The 24,602-nt window shown below is 41.2% G+C and overlaps 1 protein-coding gene across 1 annotated transcript in view; it reads right to left on the bottom strand.

Moving 5' to 3' along the window:
* Nucleotides 1-24,602, bottom strand: part of LOC137496907 (trypsin-like) — a 64,609-nt gene that overhangs the window by 16,975 nt on the left and 23,032 nt on the right. Inside the window, exons 4-5 of the mRNA XM_068230013.1 lie at nt 17,244-17,400; nt 6,731-6,847 (exon numbers count right to left, since the gene is read on the bottom strand). Of these exons, the coding sequence (XP_068086114.1) occupies nt 6,731-6,847; nt 17,244-17,400 (274 nt within the window). The remainder of the gene's footprint in view (nt 1-6,730; nt 6,848-17,243; nt 17,401-24,602) is intronic.

The raw sequence follows: 24,602 nt of genomic DNA, 5'->3' as shown, positions 1-24,602 counted from the left end.
CACAGAGGTTATTTAAATGGAGTTAAATGAATATTTTTTTTAAAATATGGAGGTATATAAAGGAAATGGAATAATAGTATGGCAAGATGTTGTTAGTATGAGGAGATACGTTTTCTGTTCGTTGCATGAGTAAGGGATAGCTGATTGAATTGCGAGTTCCTGTGTTACATATAATATTTATATTAGAATTAGCACTGCAAGTGAAGGACTTAGGCTATGTTAAGTTGAGTGTATGACTTGAGCCAAACATAATATGTTTCGTAGTGACTTTCAAGCTGAAGGTGTTGATAGGTTACTTGTTTATTATACGTTACGTAATATTAATATACAAGAATAAAATGGAGTCTCGCATATATATATTTGAAGTTCAGCGCATCAACGCTAATATGAAGAACGGTTTTTTTGTCAAAATCTTGGCACAGCGAAGAGATATTTGAGAATATAATTAAATACATTGGCATATGATTAGGAATTCGTGGCACGATTTTCGCAGGTTAGACTGATTTACTACTATATCTATGGCACTGTGTAGTAAGGATATTTGGTTTATTATGTACATATGATGGTGTACAGTTTTAATTTACTCAATTTTAGCTATGATTGGAATGTTAATAATTGTATTGGTGTTTTTGAACCCAGATTTAAACAACCTAATACTTATCTCGTGACGTGATGAGTCAGAAGTGAGAATCCAAACAAGTATCCAAATAAATTCAGACAAATAGACCAAAAGAAAAGATGAAAACCCAAGTGATGCCCCAAAGACAGTCCCAAACAGTAATAACAGGAAGATATTCCACTCTCCCTTGATGAATAAAGTTTTTGGTCCCTACCTTTCCCCATAAATCAACTTAAATACTGAAAATATGAAACATTATGGTTACGTGAACGCTGGTGATCCACGAAATATCACTGTAATATTTGTCACAAATGGAAGTTAATCATTGACTTACTGAAATAAAGTCTCAAATCCCAGGTAGATTAAGAAATACCGTCGTTACTAGCAAGAAATATGAGTACGTACATACGAGCTGTAAACAGGAGTCCATTATGTTGCATTCCGCTGCTTGCGCCGTTTTTTGTTTCTTTCTTGAGGTCCAGGGCTGGCACCGATGAATGGGAGTGCTGTGTCTGTGATCTTTGTTATCTTTGTCCAGATGTCTTGCATTCCGCTGCTCGCGCCGTCGTTTGTTTTTTCTTAAGGTCCAGGGCTGGCACCAACGAGCTCTAGCTCTCTTTCTAGCTCGTTGGCTGGCACCGATGAATGGGAGTGCGGGTATTTTGTTGAACCAAAAATAGCATGATCCCTGGACCAATACATATATATATTAAAAGGAAAATAGCATGATTCCTGGACCAATAAATCGTTTAATGAATCAGTTATAGTGCTCTTGAAGTGACAGTCCATCAAATTACATCGAATGAGAAAAATCAATAAAACGACACCAAAGAACTTCAGTGAGCAAAGACATCACAGACGACAGTGTTGGACAAACAAAACACTTACGAAAGCGCTGCGACGTAGCAATAATAGTTGTAAGGCAGTAAAGTATGTATTCTCTAAAATAAAATATTTCGTATTATTTCTTAATCAACCTGGGATTTGAGACTTTATTTGAGTAAAAACAAGTACTCTCTTCAATTTGTGACAAATATTACAGTGATATTTCGTGGATCACCAGCGTTCACGTAACCAAATATTATTGAATGTTAAAGTAAATGTAAACAAATATAATGGTAATTTAAAGATTTTCCACTGTGTTTATCTCAGAAGTCAAGAATTTAAGAATGATTTTTGTGATTTCGTACGACTTATTTTTCTTTATTGCCGATAGATGCATTGATATTCCACTTTATAATATATTAGCATGCTAATAAACTAGATATAGTATTTCTATGGCGTTTCTATTCTCGAAGTATCCTATAATACGTAGTAATAAGATAATATATGGATCAATTGAATTTGTTTATGCCGAATGTTAAGCGTTGATCAGACAATTACCTAAATATATGAAAGCTGAATGACCGATTGAACATATAGCTACTCTTCAACGGAATCTACGACTCTTCTAGAGTATATGGGAATATAATGGAAGTAATTTACCCTGAGAAACGAATATGCACCTTATTGTTATTGCTCGTGTTCATACATGATATCCCCGTTTTCATGTAAATTATCCACAAATGATAATACAGAGTCTAGCTATGATTCTTGACCCTATGTTGTGAATGTCATAGCCGGAGCAATGTTTAAATAGGTGTATATTTAATTAATGCTCTAACGCGGCGCAAAAGAGGAAGTCACCGCGGGAACTTTACTAAACCAAACGGTGCACTACTGTCCATCTCACAACATTACCGAGGTCATTTTGCAGTTGCTCACAAACTTGTAACTTAATTATTACGCTATACAGAATAACATCATCAGCAAAAATCCTTATCTCTTTTTGTAATTATTTACTGATAACAATTATATATATACAGGGTGGTTCGCCAGTCCCTTATTCTTTTCGGAGAAAGGCAACGCAAATAACGGGTATAACCTAGTGATCCTTATAATTTAGTTTTGTGAACGCCGAATAGTTTGAAATTTCTCCTTAGGTCAATAAGACTCTGCCCTACTCTACGTGTGTGTCATCACTAGATGGGGCTGGTGAACCACAAGTTATATATATAAGGAATCATAAAAGTCCAATAATACTGCCTTGAGGAATTATCCTCTAAATAGGGTCTCTACGTGGTTCACTATGCATATTATATAAAAATGCAGTATAAAAGTCAATTTCAATCCCTAAAGCAACACGGGAATATAGAAATATAAATAAAATCTCTCAGCTCAGGTAATGTAAGCTTATCAGCTAGGGATATTTGTTCTCATCTACGTGGAACTACGAATCGTTCTATGAATCAGAGCAGCTACTTTTTTGAAGTCTCAAAAAGTTGAGAACAATAAAGAAGGCAAGTTTGGAGTTATGGTCCTGTCTTTAGTTTCACAGAGGGGGCCGTAATTCTGTGCAGGTTGAGGGTAGGTCAGGGAAGGACAACGTACCGATTCACCCTTTGTACGGAAAATGCCCGAGGGTGTTCATGTGGTACCGTTTTCCTCCGCGTTTCGCTTCTTCACTGAGTGCAATGATCTCTCTGGTCTAGAGATGGAATTTCAGCCAGCAGGAATGGCTCGAATTTGTATCAGAGTCTAGGCTGTTTATTGCTTCGTCCAAGTTTCAGTAGCTCTACATAGTAATATAAGTTACGGGTTCGGTGGCCTCCACCTCCACAGGACCTCAGCAGAGGCCTCTTCCACACTGACTGCGCTGGCTGAGACTGCATGCTTAACCTCACATCCGCCTTCTTGGATGGGATTAACTCAACCTTTGACGCGTAAGAGAGCAAACCTTACTTCATGCAAAGGCGTAACCTCAGTTTTACGGCCCGATGCCCTTCCTGGTGCCTAAGAGAGCGAGGTTAACCTTACAGACGCAATCTCGGAGGGGCTTACCCAAACTTTTTACGAACAAGACAGCATGCCTAACCTCAGAACTGCTATCTTGGAAGGGCCTAACCTCAGTTTTTTGCGCAGTAGAATGCATGTTTAAACTTGTTTGATAGAGATATGTCTTGAAAGTGGAGGAAGAGGAAGTCATAACAGCCTACGTATAGCCGCCATCTTGTGCAGTAGGCCTCCTCAGCCAGCTTTCTCCATAAGAGCAGTCGCCATCTGGTCTATATGAATAAAGTATAGCTGTTATCTTCCATAATAACCTTTCATTCATTTCTCGAATTTCAGGCTGATCAAACTAATAGGTTATACGTTATAAGTTGTGAGCCCCTGCGACGACCCTCTAGTTAAGGTCTATACGAGCGTAGTAAAGCAGTTTTCTTGCATAGTAATCCTTACCTCAGTCCCTCGAAAGTTAGGCTGGTAAAACTAATAGGTCATAAGTTACTAGTTGTGAGCCCCTGAGGCAGCCCTATAGTTAAGGCCTATACGAATACAGTACAGCAGTCATCTTGCATAGTAGCCCTTGTCTCATTTCACGAATGTTAAGCTGATCAAACTAACAGGTCATAAGTTACTAGTTGTGATCCCCTGGGGCAGCTCTGTATAATTAGACCTATAAAAACAATGTATCGCTATTATCTCCTAGTCCAAAGTTAGTCCCATGTAACCAATGTATAGCGACGATCATGCTTCGGGGTCCCTAGCACTAGGATGTTGTACGCGGCCGCCATCTTGCGCAATCAGCCTTAGGCCGTCACCTTAATTCTTATGTCACCCCTGTGCCAGGTTTCTCCATAAGAGCCTGTGTATAGCCGCCATCTTGCGCAGTAGCATCTAAGCTAGCGTTCTCCATGTAAGCCTGTATATAGCCACCATTTTGTGCAGGCGCCCTTAAGCCGTCTCATAAGAGCCTACATATAGCCCCCAACTTGTGCAAGCGCCCTTAAGCCGTCTCATAAGTGCAGCCGTCATCTTGTGTAGTAGCCTCTAAGCCGTCTCATAAGAGAAGCCACCATCTTGTGCAGTAGCCTCTAAGCAAGCTTTCTTCATAAAAGACTATGTATAGCCGCCATCTTGTACCCCTTTACGCCTTACACCATCTTCCTAGTACCATGTCAAGTCCTGGGATGTCAATGCGTGGTCAGCGCAACGTTAGGCCTGTGTAGTGAAGTGTAGGTAGGGATTTTATTCCGTATTCGGGGAATTTTGATAATAGGCGAAATCCTGCTGAACAAGTCCTGGAAGGTTAATGCGTAGCCAGCGCAACGTTAAGCCTGCAGGAGTATCGAACGTAAAGAACTAAAATTCCAGTACCACATTAGGTATTCAGTATGAAGATAAGTTCCTGCATGTATGTACTCAAGTCGCAAACTTGTAAGAACAATGAACTTTGTATTCCTTGTGTCAGCAAAATACTTCCAACTGGCCTGTGCAGTCTTAGCATGCTAGGTAAAAAAAAAACAATAAAAGAAACAACAATGTACTCGCTATTTCATGTCTCCACACTTTTCCTGTTAAAACTTGATAAGTACCCCTAACGAGACCCGAAGTAATCTCTGTCTACGTCCTAAATTTAGCCCCGCAGTAGTTCAGACTCAGTCTCCCAGCAACAAAGTCCCTGGATCATGTCTAGTTAGGTTGAGCCTCAAACTTGAGACTGTAACGCCCTTTACCGACAAATGCGTGGATTAACCTAGCACTCTTAACTATAATCACGTTAGTAGTTAGCTTTCTATTGTTTGCAGCCATCTTGTACGAGCGCCTATAGCCGTCATCATTCTCTGCAAGAAGCCGTGTATAGCCGCTATCTTGCGCAAGCGTCCCTAGGGAGTCTCATAAGAGCATATGTAGGCCTATAGCAGCCATCTTGTGCAATAGGATAGCCATCATCTTGCGCAAGCGCCCTTAAGCCGTCTCATAAGGAGATGTGTATAGCCGCAATATTTTGCAATTGGCGTCGGGAAGGGCATCCGTCCATAAAACTGTGGTTAGGCTCCTCCATGAGGTTAGGTGTGCTCTCTTATGCTAATCTCCATTATTCTACTACTCAAATAACGTCTCGGGAATACCCATTGCCTTACTACTCAAGATAGTGTCGGGAAGGGCATCCGGCCGTAAAACTGAGGTTATGCCCTTCCAAGATATCGGTTCTGAGGTTAGGCATGCTGTCTTGCGAGTAAAAAGTTAGGTTAAGCCCCTCCGAGATTGCGTCTGTAAGGTTAAGCTCGCTCTCTTAGGCGTCAGGAAGGGCATCCGGCCGTAAAACTGAGGTTATGCCCTTCCAAGATAGCGGTTCTGAGGTTAGGCATGCTGTCTTGCGAGTAAAAAGTTAGGTTAAGCCCCTCCGAGATTGCGTCTGTAAGGTTAAGCTCGCTCTCTTAGGCGTCAGGAAGGGCATCCGGCCGTAAAACTGAGGTTACGTCTTTCCATGAGGTTAGGTTTGCTCTCTTACGCGTCAAAAGTTAGGGTAAGCCCATCCAAGAAGGCGGATGTGTGGTTAAGCATGCAGTCTTAGCCAGCGCAGTCAGTGTGGAGGAGGCCTCTGCGGAGGGCCTGTGGAGGTGGAGGCCGCCGAACCCGTAACTTTTACTACTCTACATCAATAGGCTTGATCTTGATGTTATCAATTTCATTTTGAAAAAAATGTAACTGACCTAGTTCGGGACCTCTTGGTCAAGGGCTAGTGAGGTTGTCTCTTACCCCATGGCCCCGGGTTAGATTCCTGGGAAGGTGAGGTGTTTTTACCTCCCTTTTCAGACTGGCTCGAAGTCCACTCAGCCTACGTGACAATTATACCGATGACTTGTCTGATGGTGAGACAGAGTGGCATCAGCCTATAATAATGAGTAATGACATAGAGGATCCGTGGAGTTTACCACGCATCAGCTGTTAATCTGCAAGACTTCGAGCGGAGTAACGGTCGGTGGGTAGAGCAAGACTATTAGAGCTGTAGCATCATGTGGTTCGATTTCATTATTCAATCTGGCCTTTAGGAATTTCTATGGAACTCGTAGACACCGGTTGTCTGCTGGTATCGTCCCTTTCACTCCTAACGTGTCACCATTGCTGCTTACAAGTGTCGAGTCTAAGCATACAAAGCATATTGAGGGTAAAACGTCGTATGTTGTAAATACGAAATAGTACTCTCACAGGTAATGCAGTTTCTTAAAAGAGCAATACAATTTTCTGAGCTCAGCTCACTATGGACTCTCTGTGATAGATACTTACTTCGGAAGAAAAAATGCCCCAGCCTGAGACTGTGCATTCGGCCGGAGGATTCAGTGTTACGTTACGTAGAGGAATGGTGCTGATGAATTTTCCATCCAGCGGAAACTCTCCATCCACCTGAAAAAAGAAATCCCTATAAATGTTGAATACTGGAATGTTCGTCAGAAGTTCGGGTATCCTTCCTTGAAAAGAAAAGAAAAATGTTAATATGTTTATATAACGGGCTAAAATCAATGCACCGAGCTTTATAGCACTTTATGGAGTTGGGAAGGGAACATGATAAGACGTAGAAGAGTATTTTGGACCCACAGTAAATTTCTTCAAAGGTAAACATCAGTTGGAGTCAGTCGGTGTTTATAGTGTTCTTCTGGAAGCAAGGGGATGGCATACCGAGATTTCTTTAAAAGTTTAGGAAGAGATTTGCCTTAGTAACCGGTCTTATAAATGCGATTGCAGTGACAGTGCTGAAGGAACGATGTCACAGCTTAATTCAATATTTCAATCTGAGTATTTGATTTCGATTTTCAGTAATAATAATAATATTAATTGTTATTCTTGATTCGAATGGGCGTATTTTGGACCACGATTGTTGAACTGTTGGGCATTGATCTATGTCCAGTATTCGAGCATTTTCTGCCGGTATAGCGCCTTTCTTTCATCTGTCCAGGGGGTACCTTTCTTCCAGGGTTTTTCCAGAAATCCAAGTAATTCCTTCAGGGTACTTCGTACAGACCGTCTATCTCGAATATCTGATATTCCCAGTTCTTTAATGTCCCTTTTAGTTCCTCTCTGCCAAGCGATACGAATCTCCTTGTTCTGCCGGAAGATGAACAGGCGAATGGTCAATCTCATTGAAGGCAGTCTTACTATATGGCCATAGAAAACTACTCTCATTTTTCTAGCACAATCCGAGAGCCTTTCTATGTGGTCGTAGAGCTCGGAATTGTGACGTTCACAGAACGTTTCATCTTCCTTTAATGGATCTAAGATCTTCCTGAGAGTTTCCTTTCACTGACTTCCAATTTCTCCATCAGACCTCTTTGGTTCAATGAAAGACACTCCACGGCATACAGAGCTTTGGGTCGTATGGCTGACGTGTTGTGCTTCAGTCTCAGATTGTGTGATAGGCATTTTTGTTATAAGCGTTCTCTTTCAGTCGATAGGTCAGTTCCAACTTGATGACTCTCATGGATAATGATGCTCTTTCTGATAAGTTGGGTTCAATCCATGAGTCGAGATACTTTAATTTATCAGTCCTATTAATTTTTCTCCGTTATAGTAGTACCTCTCTGCTAGCATCTTTGATGTTGGTGAAAAGTTCTATTTTCTCCAAAGACACTTGAAGACCCAATTTTGGCTGCCTGTCTTCTGAGGCAGTTGATCTGTATTGTTGCTGTATCCAGGGAATCGGCAATGTCGTCGGCAAAGTCCAGGCAATCTACAACCAGCACTTCCTTCTTATAACCCAAGTATGCACCACTCTGGATACCCAAGTTAGTCACTTCTTTGCGCCATTCTCTCACAACCTTGTTAAGGAAACAGTTGATGAGAAGTGGGGAAAGTCCATCCCCTTTTCTAACCCCTGTTTTTTATCTCGAAGCTTTCCGAGATCACGCACTAAATGTAACCTTGGAATGTGTGTTATTCAAGATTTCTAGTATGAGTCTGGGGGTTTTATTGTCTAATTCCAGTTTTTTGGAGAATTGTAATGAGTGTTTGTCTATAAACGGATTCTTAGGTTTTCCTTAAATCACCAAAAGTGACGACTAACTTGCGGTTCTTCATTTTGGAGTATGCAAGTACATTTTTAAGTTTGAGGATCTGTTCAGTAGATGTTCGGCTCTTCCTCAAGCCTCCTTGATATTCTCCGAGTTTACTGTCCTGTTGAAGTTCTGACCGTGTTAGTAACGCCCAGGAAAATACATTGTATGAAATAATTACCACGGTAGTTGTTGAGGTTTGTAAAGTCTCCTTTCTTATGAAGTGGATGAATCAGAGCTGAAGTCCAATCAGGTGGTAATTTCCCTTCTTCCCAGATCTTCTGTATGATCTCAGTAAGCTTGTATGATCTCGCTGAGCTTACCTATGCCATTTTGCATAGTTCATCAACAATAGAGTCATCTCCAGCAGCTTTATTATTCTTAGGTAGTTGAATGATTTCACGAACTTCTTTCCGTGGAGGAGGTAGCAAGTCCGGGTTTGGTGTGGTTTGTTTGTAATCAAAATATTCACTGGGTGGATCACAAGTTCTTAAAATACTGGGTTACTGTAGTCACATCCTAGTTCGTTAACCATGGGCAACGGCTAAGTTGCCTAATATATGCTCCTGAGAGTAGAGGTACTAGTTGTTATGGAATGGGAGTTGGCATCTCGGACAAATTCTGCGTTATGTGCCTCCTTGCGATCAGGCTGCTAGGACTATACAAATCACATTTTATCCCTAAACCACTGGAATAGAGATTCTCACTTGGATTATGCCTCCTTGTAATCAGGCGGCTAGGACTGTACAAATCACCTTTTATCCCTAAACAGTTAGAGCGGAGATTATCATTTGGATTATGTGTAAGTATTGATATCATCCTGCTTTACAGAAGTTTCTCCGGCCGTGCTCAAAACGTTTTACGCAAGCCTCGTATCTATTGGAGAAACACTCCACTTTGACAGGCGAGTGACTCCTCTGAAACAACTTAGCGAAAGGAATGGAATTCTGTGGGGATCTATCAGTATTAATGGGACTTATGGAAGAATTGAAGTGGGACTGGCTGAGTAAGCAAACAGGACGCGTTTAGATGTGTTAGGAGTTAATGGTATTCGGGTAAGAGGAGCAAAGAAGCACGAGATAGGAGATTATAAAGTGAACGGGAAAGGCGGAGTGTGGGGTAGGACTGTTCATCTGGAATACTATTTCACTCAATATAGTTTCTGGCAGGTACTTAAATTAATGATTGATATGGCAGTTTAAAGAATTAGGATGAGAATTGTCTCGGTGTACTCGCCATGTGAGGGTGCAAATGAGGTTGAAGACAACAAGTTTTATGAAGCACTGCGTGCCATCTTAGTCAGGGTCAATAACACTATCATAGTGCGAGAGCTGGAAATCGAACTGAAGGTTTGGAAAAGGTTATTGGTAATATTGCGGAAGATACGGAAGGTAATATGAATGGGAGCGTTTGCTGGACTTCTGTACTAGTATGGAATTAACAGTTACGAATGCATTCTTAAAGCATAAGGCTGTTCACTGCTACACATGGGACGGTAGGGGCACCAGATCGCAATAGACTGTATCATAGCCGACCTTGAAATCGGGAAATCTGTCAGGAATGTGCGAGTATTCAGGAGAATTTTTGGTGATACAGACCACTCTCTGATCTGTAGTGAACTAGATATCTCTAGGCCTGTGATAGAGAAAATTAAATATATCTATAGACGATTAACTGTAGAAAATCCACAGGACGAGGAAATTGGTCAGAAGTCCATGGGTATGGTTAGTAAAAAGTTCCAAAGAGTGGACAGTAAGCAGGTTCAGGATATATAATGGAAATGGGTGGTGTTGTATGTCCGTCGCGCCCTTCTCGATCCGCCAGCCAGCTAAATGCGTGCCAGTGTGTTATTCTTCGAGCCTCGACGCGCAGCCCTCAGTGCGCGTGCCTGGAACGTCGTGTGTGCTATAAAAAGGAGCTTCTAGCCTGTCCAGACGCCCACTGACCCCGGTGTCCAGCTCCAGAATACACCCTACGTCGAGCACGGAGGCTACTCCTCTTGAAAATGTGCTTCGGCCAGGTGGACTGAATATCTGGCAGTAAGAGGTCTCGCCTCGGGTCACCGCTCCTCTTGCCTGTTCCGCTGTCCATGTCCAGTCGTACCATTATATGCCACTATCATTCCCTAGCTAATGCAAGCTCCCATTATCAACTTAGTTTCGCTAAGTAGGAACTCTTCAGTCATTGAACTTACGTTAATGAACTCAGACACTTCAACAAGGAAGGACTCTCTGAGATATTTACGTCAGTGCTTCTGATAGTTTTCGACTATCAAGAACTTTTCATGTCACAAGGACTATCTTTCCGAAATAGTAGTGAACGTGAATACTCCAATGTGTATATAGTGTACAAAGACAGACTCTTTCTCCAAATTCATAGTTCATTTTGCTTCGAGATAACTTTCAGTTTTGTTAGTGTAAATATTGTAATTTTACATGTGAAGCAAATAAAGAAGTTGTGTTTTTGTAAACCCCAACCTTGTTTACAACAGGTGGCGTACAGCGATGCTGTAGTAAAACAGCCAGAAAATGCTAAGGAACAACTATGAGAAGAAGGCGAACATCTTTGTGGAATGATAAAGTCAGAGCAGCTTGTAAAAGCTAGGCGTATCCAGTAACAGCCCCAAATATGGACTGATGCAGAGAGGAATTATACGCAGAGGAAGGAATCAGATTGAAACAAATAGTTGTTGAATTAAGAACAACAAACTACCGAGCTCATGAGAAGGAAGCCAGTGATGTTAGTGAAATTACACTTGATGACGTGGAGAAGATGGCAAATGAATCCCTTGTCATAAAGGAGCATAAATTAGACCCTTAATGGTGAAGTATAGTGAGAACGCAGAGAAATAAATGGCTTCACAGAGTAGTAAGATTAGCATGGAGTGTTAGTAAGATACCTTTAGTTTGGGAAAAACTAGTAACTACACCTGTCTATAAGCAAGGGAACAGCCAAGATTGCAACAACTATGGAGGTATCTCGTTGATCAGTATACCAGGGAACGTGATCACTGCCATCTTGTTAGTGAGGGTGCGATTGGTGGTTGAGAGTGGGTTGAATGAAAACCAGGGTGGATTCAGGCCACTGAGGCTACGTTAGGATCAGATCTTAAGTATGCGCTAGGTAAAATTCTGCGAGAGGAATAGACAGTTACGTTTATGTTTCGTAGATCTAGAGGAGGCATGTGACATAGTACGGAAGGAAAAGATGTTCACCATACTGGAGGACTATGGAATTAAGGGTAGATTATGAAAATCAATCAAAGGCATTTACCTTGACAATTAGGCTGCAGTGAAAATTCATGGTAGAATGAGTTCTTTGCTCAAGGTACTTACAGGGGTTAGATGAAGCTGTAATCTTTCGCCTTTATTGCTGATAACTTACATGGATCATCTGCTGTAAGGTTTTGAGTGGCAAGAAGGGACTTATGTTAAGTGCAAATGTAGTCATGGTCTTAATGGCAGATTGTGCCGAAAGCCTGCAGTCTAATATCTTGGAACTTGAAAATGGGTACAATGTGTACGGTATGAAAATGAACCTTTCTAAGACTAAATTGATGGCAGTATGTACGTAGTCCAAGAGAAATGAATGTCATATTGGGGATAAAAAGCTGGAACAGGTAGATAATTTCAAGTATTTATCATGTGTGTTGTACCAGGATGGTAGTATAGTAAGTGAGATTGAATCAAGGTGCACTAAATCCAATGCTGTGAGCTCGCAGACGCGATCAACTGTATTCTGTAAGAAGGAAATCAGTTCCAAGAAGAGGTCGTCTTAACATCGGGCTGTTTTCAGACCAACCTTGCTTTACGGGCCTGAAACCTAGAAGTATCCGACATGATAGTACCCAGAATGATTTTTGGTACAAACAGTTGGAAACAATGTTAAGAGTTCCATAAATGAGGAAATATGTTCTGTGTTAGGAATGATTTGATGGATGAAGTTTGATGCATAAATCGGCTTCTGTGGTGAGTCATGTGATACGAATGGAGGAGAATAATGGACTCTGTTAAGGAGGGTAAGAGGAATGGAGGGAGACCAAGACGACGATGGTTAGACTCAGCTTCTAACGATTTAAAACTCTGCAGAACTGAACGAGGTCACAGAACCCGTTTTAAATAGAGGATTCTGGCGATGATTAGTAAATTCACAGAGGCTTGCAGACTGATCGCTGATAACAGTCTATAATGAACATATATTATCGGCACACTTTATCTTGGTGCATTTGTGTACGGGGGTGAGGAGTAAGGAGGGAGCTGTCCCGGTTCCGATAGTGCTGCCAACTGTATGAAAATGAAATCTGAATTGAACCGAGAATAAGATCGATCGATATGAAGTTTCTAGACCGTTATTATTTTAACCCAACAACTATGTCACATACACATAATATAACATTTCTCGATGCAAATCTTGTTCCTAGCATGAATTCTATAGTTTGGCTTTGCTGTGTAAACAACAACAGTACTAGTACGTAAAGTGTACGCCAGATGTCGCACATCGATGCTTAAGCGATTCATAGTTTGTGTTTCAAAGGTTGCCAGTACGAATCTCTAAGATTGCCGAGGTCGACCTATTCAGCACTAGGGTGTACATGCACCAAGATAAAGTGTGCCGATAATACGTAAATTATTATTATTATTATTATTATTATTATTATTATTATTATTATTATTATTATTATTATTATTATTATTATTAGTTGAGTTCGCTATCTGATATATATCTTCAGCTATCCAAACGGTGCTACTATTTTTGATCCACTAATGTAAATGAATGAAAACCGAAAATTTGTAAACTTGGAGACGTTATGTGTACAAAGTTATTGTGGAAAAATTTCGTAAAAGTGGGAGGATAGTCACAGTGAGTGATTATTTGTCGTAAGGTGCCTCAGTGAGGTCCCATGGGTAAAACCATTTACCAAATCACATACTGAACTGTTTCGAAGAAATGTTTTATTTAATTATAAGCAATACCAGTAGAATGCAGAACAAAAAATGCCGGTATATAATACAACCAGTGACAATAACGTTCGGTGAATGAAGTCAGAACGATCGATCGGGCAACACTGGCGACACACAACACTGCACCTGCGTAGCAGCAGGTTTTGACCACCTGCTTTCAAGGTTGTTAAGTTGAGTATCATGCGTGCGCCGTGTTAGACCGGTTTAACACAGTGCGTGTTTAGTGCATTGGTTCTGATCTGCGGACAGGAACATAAACGACCAAAAGATCAATGTGCAGTTTTGTTTTAAGCTTGGCAAGACACCGAAAGAAACGTATGTGACTCTAGTACGTGTTTATGAAGATCAAGCACTGTCCTTGAAGTGTGTGTACGTGTGGTCGCCTATTTTCGAGGAGGCCAGGAAGGTGTGTTTCTGACAAGCCCCGTAACGGAAGACTGGCGATCACCGTCAGTGACGAAAACATTGAAAATATGAGGACATTAATCACGAACGACCGGCGATCAACAGCGCGCATGATAGCGGATGAACTGCAGGGTAACCGCGAATCTGTGCGACAAATCGTTATCCAGAAGATAGGGAAGAGGGAAACGTGTTCTCGTCTTGTGCTACATCACTTGACTGACGATCAGAAGCAGGCACGTTTAGAGGCTTCACAGGATTTCTTCCTATTCCCACGACTCAAACTCGCTTTGAAAAGAAAGAGAGTTGACGATATTCTTGACATCCATCGAAACGTGACGAGGCTTTTGAATACCATCCCAAAGAAAGCCTTCTTGCAAAGTATCCAGGACGTGTATCGCCGATCTCAGCAGTTCATAGTTATGGGAGGGGTTTATTTCGAAGGACAGTAAGCTCATTGTCGTGCATTGTTCATCTGTGTTGATAGTACAGGACTATTCACCGAACTTTTTTGTCATAGGTTGTATTATGCAACGTATAGACCTACTATCACATAAGATCATTGGATAAAATATTCTGAATTCTTAGCATCTGACATGGAGTCAATACTTAGGCCAACGATAAAATAAACTTGGTGGTTAATATTTACTCTGTATTTAATACTCTGCGGTTGGAAAGAGGTGAAAAGGGTTTTGCACTGCATATTCAGAAAGAAAGGAGAACATAGGACTTCTAACCACCGCAGCTGAGCGGCACACTGAGTTACTGGTCTGCCTTACATTGTGATGCACGTAAAATGTGCACCAGGTTTTGTTTATTTGTGAATATGTTTCAAAATTTTCATCGATTTGTAACGTTGCTGCAAAATGTCACAATGGACACGTTGTCCGGTAAGTGATGATACTCGAGTAATAAATCAAGTAAGCAACCTTTTCCAATCGTGTATACCTCTGAATAGATGAACGTCGGTGTTAATAAGAAGGACTCAGGAAGTTTAGGTGTAGAAGAAAGACTTCGTTGTAATACAGTGCGCGTCCGTCAGTTCAAAGAATTATGTTTGTGGAGTGGGCATCGAAATTTCACGTCTCTCTGTAAAGGCAGTGATAAAGAAGAAAATATAAGGAGATAATTCTAGCAACAATGGGTTTACAGGAACGTTTCATTTTAACACTTGGAGAAATAATAGACCTCTCTCATGAGCAATATTAACAGTTTTCCAGGTGAACCCAAATCGTTGGCATGTTTATAAATATTAGACCTAAGTACTGATGAAGATGATGATGATGCTTGTTGTTTTAAGGGGCCTAACATCGAAGTTCATCGGCCCCAGACCTAAGTACTAATACATGATGTACAAACCTTGGAAATCTGTAAAAGCATCAGATCGATATCCTTGTGGTTGAAAGAAAAGTACAATTTTCGAAGCACTATACGATAATTGGCTCAAAGTAATTACCTGTTCGTTCATCAAGGATCTTCGAATGAATCGCGGGCGTATCACTAGATCCTTTCGACAGGGCGGATATAGTCCAACTTTCACTCTTTTGGATTACTTTCTCACGAGTGAGTTTGAGAACACTACCATTCGAAACCTGAACGGCATAAAAAGTAAGTGGATCCATCTCTGCCAAGGACAGATAGCGGATGGAAGAGACAAACAGAGGGGTTACATCCAATTGGTTGCGATCACGACAGTAAATCGAGCCATACAATATGCAAACTCCTACTCACCTTATTGACAGTATTATTTTGATAACTCTATCAATTTGTAAACTAAAATTCTAAAACTGGGATAACAACGTATGTTTTTTTATCCAGGTGACAACCGAGAGTTTGAAAGTTGTTATACACTGACTGACAGAGCAAATGCAACACCAAGAAGGAGTGGTCAGAACTTTATGCCAATTGCAGGGTAGACTGACGTCACTGAGGTATGCTCATGATGTGAAATGCGCCGCTGTGCTGCGCACGTAGCGAACGATAAATGGGACACGGCGTTGGCGAATGGCCCACTTCGTACCGTGATTTCTCAGCCGACAGTCATTGTAGAACGTGTTATCGTGTGCCACAGGACACGTGTATAGCTAAGAATGCCAGGCCACCGTCAACGGAGGCATTTCCAGCAGACAGACGACTTTACGAGGGGTATGGTGATCGGGCTGAGAAGGGCAGGTTGGTCGCTTCGTCAAATCGCAGCCGATACCCATAGGGATGTGTCCACGGTGCAGCGCCTGTGGCGAAGATGGTTGGCGCAGGGATATGTGGCACGTGCGAGGGGTCCAGGCGCAGCCCGAGTGACGTCAGCACGCGAGGATCGGCGCATCCGCCGCCAAGCGGTGGCAGCCCCGCACGCCACGTCAACCGCCATTCTTCAGCATGTGCAAGACACCCTGGCTGTTCCAATATCGACCAGAACAATTTCCCGTCGATTGGTTGAAGGAGCCCTGCACTCCCGGCGTCCGCTCAGAAGACTACCATTGACTCCACAGCATAGACGTGCACGCCTGGCATGGTGCCGGGCTAGAGCGACTTGGATGAGGGAATGGCGGAACGTCGTGTTCTCCGATGAGTCACGCTTCTGTTCTGTCAGTGATAGTCACCGCAGACGAGTGTGGCGTCGGCGTGGAGAAAGGTCAAATCCGGCAGTAACTGTGGAGCGCCCTACCGCTAGACAACGCGGCATCATGGTTTGGGGCGCTATTGCGTATGATTCCACGTCACCTCTAGTGCGTATTCAAGGCACGTTAAATGCCCACCGCTACGTGCAGCATGTGCTGCGGCCGGTGGCACTCCCGTACCTTCAGGGGCTGCCCAATGCTCTGTTTCAGCAGGATAATGCCCGCCCACACACTGCTCGCATCTCCCAACAGGCTCTACGAGGTGTACAGATGCTTCCGTGGCCAGCGTACTCTCCGGATCTCTCACCAATCGAACACGTGTGGGATCTCATTGGACGCCGTTTGCAAACTCTGCCCCAGCCTCGAACGGACGACCAACTGTGGCAAAAGGTTGACAGAGAATGGAGAACCATCCCTCAGGACACCATCCGCACTCTTATTGACTCTGTACCTCGACGTGTTTCTGCGTGCATCGCCGCTCGCGGTGGTCCTACATCCTACTGAGTCGATGCCGTGCGCATTGTGTAACCTGCATATCGGTTTGAAATAAACATCAATTATTCGTCCGTGCCGTCTCTGTTTTTCCCCCATCTTTCATTCTTTTCGAACCACTCCTTCTTGGTGTTGCATTTGCTCTGTCAGTCAGTGTAAAATTACTACTGTTCTAATGTTATTAAGTAAGGAGCACAGCACAATGATGACTACTTCTACAATTCCGTGTCTTTTCTCATTTTTTGAGTACTGAGGGGAGAGAAATTAGAATCATACGTACTCGGATAAGTGTGATGTCATTCCTGTAGTTTGCGTAAGTGAAGTTTTCATGTACGTAGACCTGTACAACGGGCAGTTCAACTCTATTTTTCTCGGTAAGGTCGGTGAGGTTAAGAGCGCCGGCAACCACAATCCATTCCTGTTCACCGTTCTCAAATCTGCAAAAAGTCAATGAATTTATACTCTGTGAATAAAACTATTTATGCAAAATACTATTCCCTTCACATAAATAATAAATATTTTAAAATCACTTTAAGACAAAGCATCGTAAATTAATAGCGGCCATCTCGCAAGCTCATAGCTTTTGACTGGAGACCTGCAGAATACGAAAAATAATATGCCATAAATTAAAAAAAATCGAAAATTAAAATTCAAAATATGAAATTCAAATTTTCAATTTAAAATACAATTTTTCCTGGACCGTTTATTGAATGTTTACATGGTTATTTAAAAATGCCTATTGATTAGGTTTTTCCTATATTTAATGGCTAATGGATGTCCAGTGGCTTCTGACGAGACCTGATGAAGGTCTTTCTAATTGAGGTAAAACCCAGTGTCGGCACACAGCCTACTCCTGTCAAACAAGAGCAATGAGTCTGCTTCTAGTTTTTATGTCCCCCATCCAAGGAACTAACCACTATACGAATACTGCCAAGATAACTGAAGTTGAACCCATGATTTCTTCATGCAATCTAGTGATTAGAAATTACGGAACACCAATTCTACTACCTTCCATTCAACATTCCTAAGGTGAGCGTTTTTTCAACCAAACAACCGTCTCATATTGATCAGAATGACTAGCGGTATCACATCTTAGAATTTTACCCTTTCCTACCGTTCATCCTGTATGTATATCATCCCAATTCATTATGATACACCCAGTATAATCCCTATTCTGTCTCTCAGCGATATTGAGCAACTGGAGACTTATTGAAAACCATAGCTGATAAGTGATAAACATTAATTGCACCCTTCCCCATTTATGGAGAAAATAGATTTCTATTCCAGTGTGTATACACATGAAACTGATACTATTTATTTTTTCTTTCGAAGAAAAGTAGAATTGAACCTTTCACAACCATAACTTTTCCACATTTTTTAACTGAAAAATACGTTACTTTCAGCAAAGTGGTTGTCTCAAATTCACGATGACAACGTGCACTATAGGCGCGAATTCGAACTACGTACATCCTGACTTTTGTTGCCTTCCAGAGATAGAGTAAGAACACGGGTGCGTATGAAGGGCTGAAATTGTAATCATGTATTACTTACTACAATTATACATGAACTGATTGGTAAAAAATACTCCTTCAGCAAAGCGAATGAATCTCTACTGTTTCATTCTGGCCTCTGAAAACTCATTATCTCCGCCGATAAGCACGAAATAGGACGCTTCCCGTTGAGTTGATCATTAACGTCATCTAGTGGCATTTTTCTTCTTCTTCTTCTTCTTCTTCGTTTTGCCTCATGACTGAGGCGTCGTGACTATCATAATATTCAGCCCTCTAGCCGATGAACCATACTCCGCCATTCTTCCCTATCTAAAGCTTTCAATGTGATTACTCTGAGAGAACACTGTAGGGGGCCGTTCACCATGTCAATCCATCGCGTTGGTATTCGTCCTCGTTGTCTGGTTCCCTGGACTTTGCCCTCAACAATCAGCTTTTGTAGACTACCATCTCGGCGCATTATATGTCCAAAGTAGCGTACAATTCGTTGAGAGACCTTACACGATAGACGAACTTTTATCTGAAGTTCGTTCAGGATTGATGTGTTCGTGCGATGAGCTGTCCAAGGAATCTTTAACATTTTCCTCCAGCACCACATTTCAAAGCTTTCTATCCGTTCACGATCACGTTTGAGGATGGTCCACGTCTCTGCGCCATACAAGAAGTCTGAGAAGACTAGAGATTCAACGAGCTTCTTTTTTGTCTTAATGGTGATGTTGTTATCTTTCCAGATCTTCCGCAGACGGATCATTGCTACCTTTGCTATTTCAATTCTGCGCTTTATTTCATCTTTGGAACCACCAGAATTGGGTAGTAAGGAGCCTAGGTATACATACTGATGTACAACTTCACACCCTCCAATCTGTTTGATATGTGGACTGTTGTTGTTCTTACGATGAACAATCATGACTTTGGTTTTCTGTCGATTTAGGCGTAATCCAATTTCTAGGCTTGCTTCCTCTACTCTCTTGATCAGCTCTGTCAACTCCTCTTCAGATGATGCTATCAAGGTGGTGTCATCAGCAAATCTCAGATTGTTGATCTTGCATCTCCCAATGGAAATCCCTTTGTCCCAGCCTTCTAATGCAGTTCTCATTGCATATTAACCATAGATATTGAAAAGTAACGGTGACAGGATACATCCCTGGCGAACTTCAGCCCTTGTACGAAACTGCTGAGTCTGTTTGTTTTGAATTTTCACAGTGGCTGTATTTTCCTTATACAAGGACTTGAAGAGATCAATTAAATGGAGTGGCAAACCCATGTCATCCAAAATTTTCCAAAGATGGTTCCATTTGACAGTATCAAAGGCCTTTTGGTAGTCAATAAAGCACAGATATACCGGAGCATTGAATTCTCTAGCCTTTTCTATGATTTGTCTTAGGCTTAAGATTTGTTCTCGAGTACCTTTTCCTTTCATAAATCCAGTCTGGACTTCAGGAATTTGATACTCTAGAAATGCCCGGAGTCTCTTGTGCAGGATATGAAGCATAACTTTACTGGCATATGAAATCAAAGCAATTAAGCGATAATTTTCACATTTTTTCCTCGATCCTTTCTTGTGGATTAGGACGAAGATTGACTGTACCCATTCCTAGGGCCATCTTCTAGAATTCCATATTGCTTGGCAGATTTTCAACAGCATTTCAATTCCAGCACCGTCTGTAGCTTTCAAGACTTCTGCACTTATTCCATCAGGTCCACACGCTTTTCCAGTTCTCAGCATTTTCAAAGCCATTTCTACTTCATCTCGGAGGATGTCAGGTTCAGGATCTGACTGCTTGTCTATCTTCACTTGGTCTTGTGCATTACATTGTTCACTTTATAGATCCTGGCAGTATAATCTCCATGTTTCCAGAACATTCTCTATATCCACAACATCATCCCCCTTTGAGTTCTGTATATTCCAGGAATATGGCTTGAATTCTCGAGTGATTATTCTAATTTTGTCAAAAAGATCCTTGCTGTTGTTTTGATTTGCATGGTTTTCAATCTCAAAACAAATGTTACTAAGGAAATTATTCTTATCTCTTCTACAAGAAGACTGAATCCTTCTATCAAGATCAGACATTTGCTCTCTTTTTTCTTTAGTGTTAATGCCAGATTTTTTAAGGCATCTTCTTTCTTCTACAAGCTGAAGGCTCAAGTCAGAGATCCACTGTTGCCTTCTAGTATTTGGTACTCGAGATTCATTCAAAGAGGACTCTATCCAGTTTTTTGTCACATTCCACAGCCCTTCTGCAGTTGTTATTGGATCCTGTAATATGGAGGCTCTTCGCGCCAATGATTCCTTCAAAGACGACATATTAACTACTTGTGGTATCCTGTGTGATCTTTTAACTGGTGTTTGAAGTTTTATTCTTATTTCTGTTCTAAGAAGCTGATGATCACTGCCACATACTGCACCTGGACAAGTTTTGGTGTCCATTACAGAAGACCTCCATCTTGAACTGATCAAGATGTAGTCAATCTGATTTTTATATTGACCATCAGGCGATGTCCGTGTGTACATGTGCCGTATGTGATGCTTGAAGACTGTATTAGTTATAGTGAACCTATTTTGAATTGCAAACTCAAGAAGCCTGTTCCCCCGTTCATTTCTTTCTCCAATTCCGTATCTTCCTATCGATGTTCTGACATGTTCATCATGTTGTGTTGAACCAATTTTGGCATTGAAGTCTCCCATAACAATAGTTATTTCTCTGCTTGGAAAAGCTGAAACAGTAGCATCAAGATCTTGATAGAAGCGGTCGATTATTTCATCAGATGCATCCGCTGATGGGGCATAAACCTGAATGATGTTGATTGAAAGTGGCTTGCATTTGAGACTTAGTGTTATAATGCGATCATTAACAGGTTTATATCCTTTCACTAGGTCGTTCAGTTTGTCACTGATCACAATTGCGACCCCGTTACTGCTTTTTTCTTCATTTCCAGAAAAATAGACCCAATGATTACCACTCCTAAAATGGCCATTGTTTTTCCAGTGAGTTTCACTTAGCCCAGCCACAGAAGACCTTTCCAGCTTTTGTATTATCAGGAGAAGTTTTCCTGAAGCTAAAAGTCCTCTCACATTCCAAGTACCCACATTCTGCTTTGTTCTTCCAGTCGCAAATTTCGCATATGCAGCCTGGTTGCCTACATGCACATGCCCAGTAGCACATTTCACACTTTGCAGCCTGGAACCGCAAAAGCGCCGGTTGTCAGCCGGGTCGCATGACGAATTAGATCCATTTAAAGCAGCTATCATGATAGTGTTCATGGGAATAATAGTGTAGTGAGGTCCCTCTCTCTTCCACACCGCAGTACCACAACCGAAAAACCAGTCATTCTGGTGACGCTTGAGGCTCCCCGCTCTTGACCCATCTCGAGCATGAATTGCTCTGTGTATCAAGTCGATACTGATGGCGCTGCTGCCCGACATCAGATTTTCAGTGGATTCCAGTGGCATTTCCTCCACTGAGGGACCACCGCCCTTCCTCCCTCAAGGAGCTCATCCGCCCGAAGCCGTTGGCTCCCTAGTGGCATAAGGCTGAATCAAATCCTACTGTCTGCTTTGAGGTTTTCACGTATTGAAAACGATAGCTGATAAGGGATAAACTTAAATTGCACCCCTCCCAATTTATGGAGAAAATAGATTTCTATTCCATTTTAACCACCACCTGAAAATGGAAATTATAAAAAGAGCAATTTGTACAATCCCTAACATTTTCAGCTTATTCTCTCTTTTAATTTCATTATTTATTAAGGAAAGACTTATCGAAAACGCACAAAACGTCGTTCGTCATTAATTTCTTTGCAATCATTTAAGAAAAGGCTAGTGAGACAACAGATAGCGAATCTGCCACCTGGCTGACTGCTCTAAATGCATATCAGTAGTCATTGATGATTATTGAATAGGGCACGTTCTCCGATGAAGGGTAGCAGGAGCATACTTTTACTACGATTACCGCTTGCAGCGCGCATTCATCAGTCTGGTACAATAAGTAGAGGAATAAATTTAATAATGATATGAATGTTATCCTAAATTTAGAAGACTATGTTGTGAACTCCATGACTAAGATTGGCATTCATATCTTTAAAACCAAAAGCGTTCCGTTATTTTTTCTGAAAGCCTGCACCTTTACCTCACTTTTATATTGTACGCAGCCACTAAAAGGGTTAAAAATACTGTAATTCTGAAGAAAGTGGTTTATTGTAAACTATAATCATGCAAAATGCATTCCAATAAATAAAATAATGTAATAAAAATATCAACATTGAAAAATTATTAAACTGAAAAAGGGAATACAGGTCTGAGACCCGTTGCGGACATTAAAATCTACAAAATGCGTGCGATCACTCCAAGGTTTAAGACATGGATAATATTCGTCTTTCTACACAGCGAAGATGCTACTGTATTTGGAGTGAAACCTGCTTGTTTCATTTAACTACCGTTATATTATGTATTAACAACAATGTAACATGTAGAAATGGACGTCAGAGGTAAACTATCACAAATTCAAACACGGGTGTTTTTGTTTTGGTCGTGCCTTTTTATGGATACCCAATTGTATGTGTAAGTTTCTCAAGAATGAATGTAAGATGTGAGATACTATCGTATGTTCACGAGACCCAGCGATAAACTATGGTTGGTGATCATACCACAGTTCAATCTCATGTCGATCACCGCAATCCTTAACACATAGGCTCTTAAGATAGTTTACCATGTCAGAACTGTCGACTAAAGAGTCACGACAAAAATTTGGAACTTCTACAATATATCACTTATCAAAACCAAATTTCAAACACATGCATACATTACTGAGATAGAGTACCAACTGCACAAAATTTGAAGTTTATTAGTTTATACTTGTTATTTTTATATTCTGCATGGAAAATTCATCTTGAGGGAAAGTTTTCGTTATTTTGGATTATAATTTGACAGACTTGTCAAAAATACTCATATATATCATAATAACTCGGGGTTTCGTAGTCTGCTATAATCATTCACTATCAATGTCACTACTGATATGTATTTAGGGCAGTCGCCCAGGTGGCAGATTCCCTGTCTGTTGTTTTCCCAAGCTTTTCTTAAACGATTGCAAAGAAATTGGAAAATTATTCAACATCTCCCTTGGTAAGTTATTAAAATCACTAACTCCCATTAATATAAACGAATATTTGCCCCAGTTTGTCCTCTTGAATTCCAATTTTCTACACAATTAGATTTTTCCTATTTTTAAAGACAGCACTAAAACTTATTCGTCTACCAATGTCATTCCACGCCATCTCTCCACTGACAGCTCGAAACATACCACTTAGTCGAGCAGCTCGTCTCCTTTCTCCCTGTCTCCCCAGCCCAAAAATTTGCAAAATTTTTGTAACGCTACTCTTTTTCCGGTAATCACTCAGAACAAATCGAGCTGCTTTTCTTTGGATTTTTTCCAGTTCTTGAATCAAGTAATCCTGGTGAGAGTCCCATACACTCGAACCATACTCTAATTGGGGTCGTACCAGAGACTTAAAAGCCCTCTCATTTACATCCTTACTACAACCTCTAAATGAACTCATAGCCGTGAGCAATTTACAATCCCATTTATATGATTACCCCAATTAAGATCTTCCCTTAAATGAACACCTAGATACCTACAGCGATCTCCATAAGGAACTTTTACCCCATGAACGCAATAATTGAAGCTCACAACCTGACTTTTAACTTCTAACTTTTAACCCCGTTTACCACCACACCATTGCCTGCTGTCCATCTTACATTATCGAGGTCATTTTACAGTTTCTCACAACCTTGTATCTTATTTGTTACAGTACACAGAGTAACATCATCCGCAAGAAGCCTTATACCTGATTCCATTTCTTTATTCACATCATCTTACTATATATAAAAATGCATGCTTGTGTGTGTGTGTGTGTGTGTGTGTGTGTGTGTGTGTGTGTGTGTATAAATGACACATCTCCTCATTAACCACTGGAGCAATTCCAACCAAACTTGGTAAACTTATGAGTTAGTATCTGGAGATGAGCACTGTGGGGTTAAGCCATCCGAAACACCCTTAGGGGTGGGGGTCTGTGGCTTAGGTATAAAAATAATCGAAAACAGTGTAGAAACCACAATTTTCAGGGATGAATAGTGA

This window comes from Anabrus simplex, chromosome 1, assembly GCF_040414725.1.
Source record: "Anabrus simplex isolate iqAnaSimp1 chromosome 1, ASM4041472v1, whole genome shotgun sequence".
Lineage (NCBI taxonomy): Eukaryota > Metazoa > Arthropoda > Insecta > Orthoptera > Tettigoniidae > Anabrus > Anabrus simplex.
The sequence above is the reverse complement of the archived record's forward strand: the minus strand, read 5'-3'. Positions and strand labels throughout refer to the sequence as shown.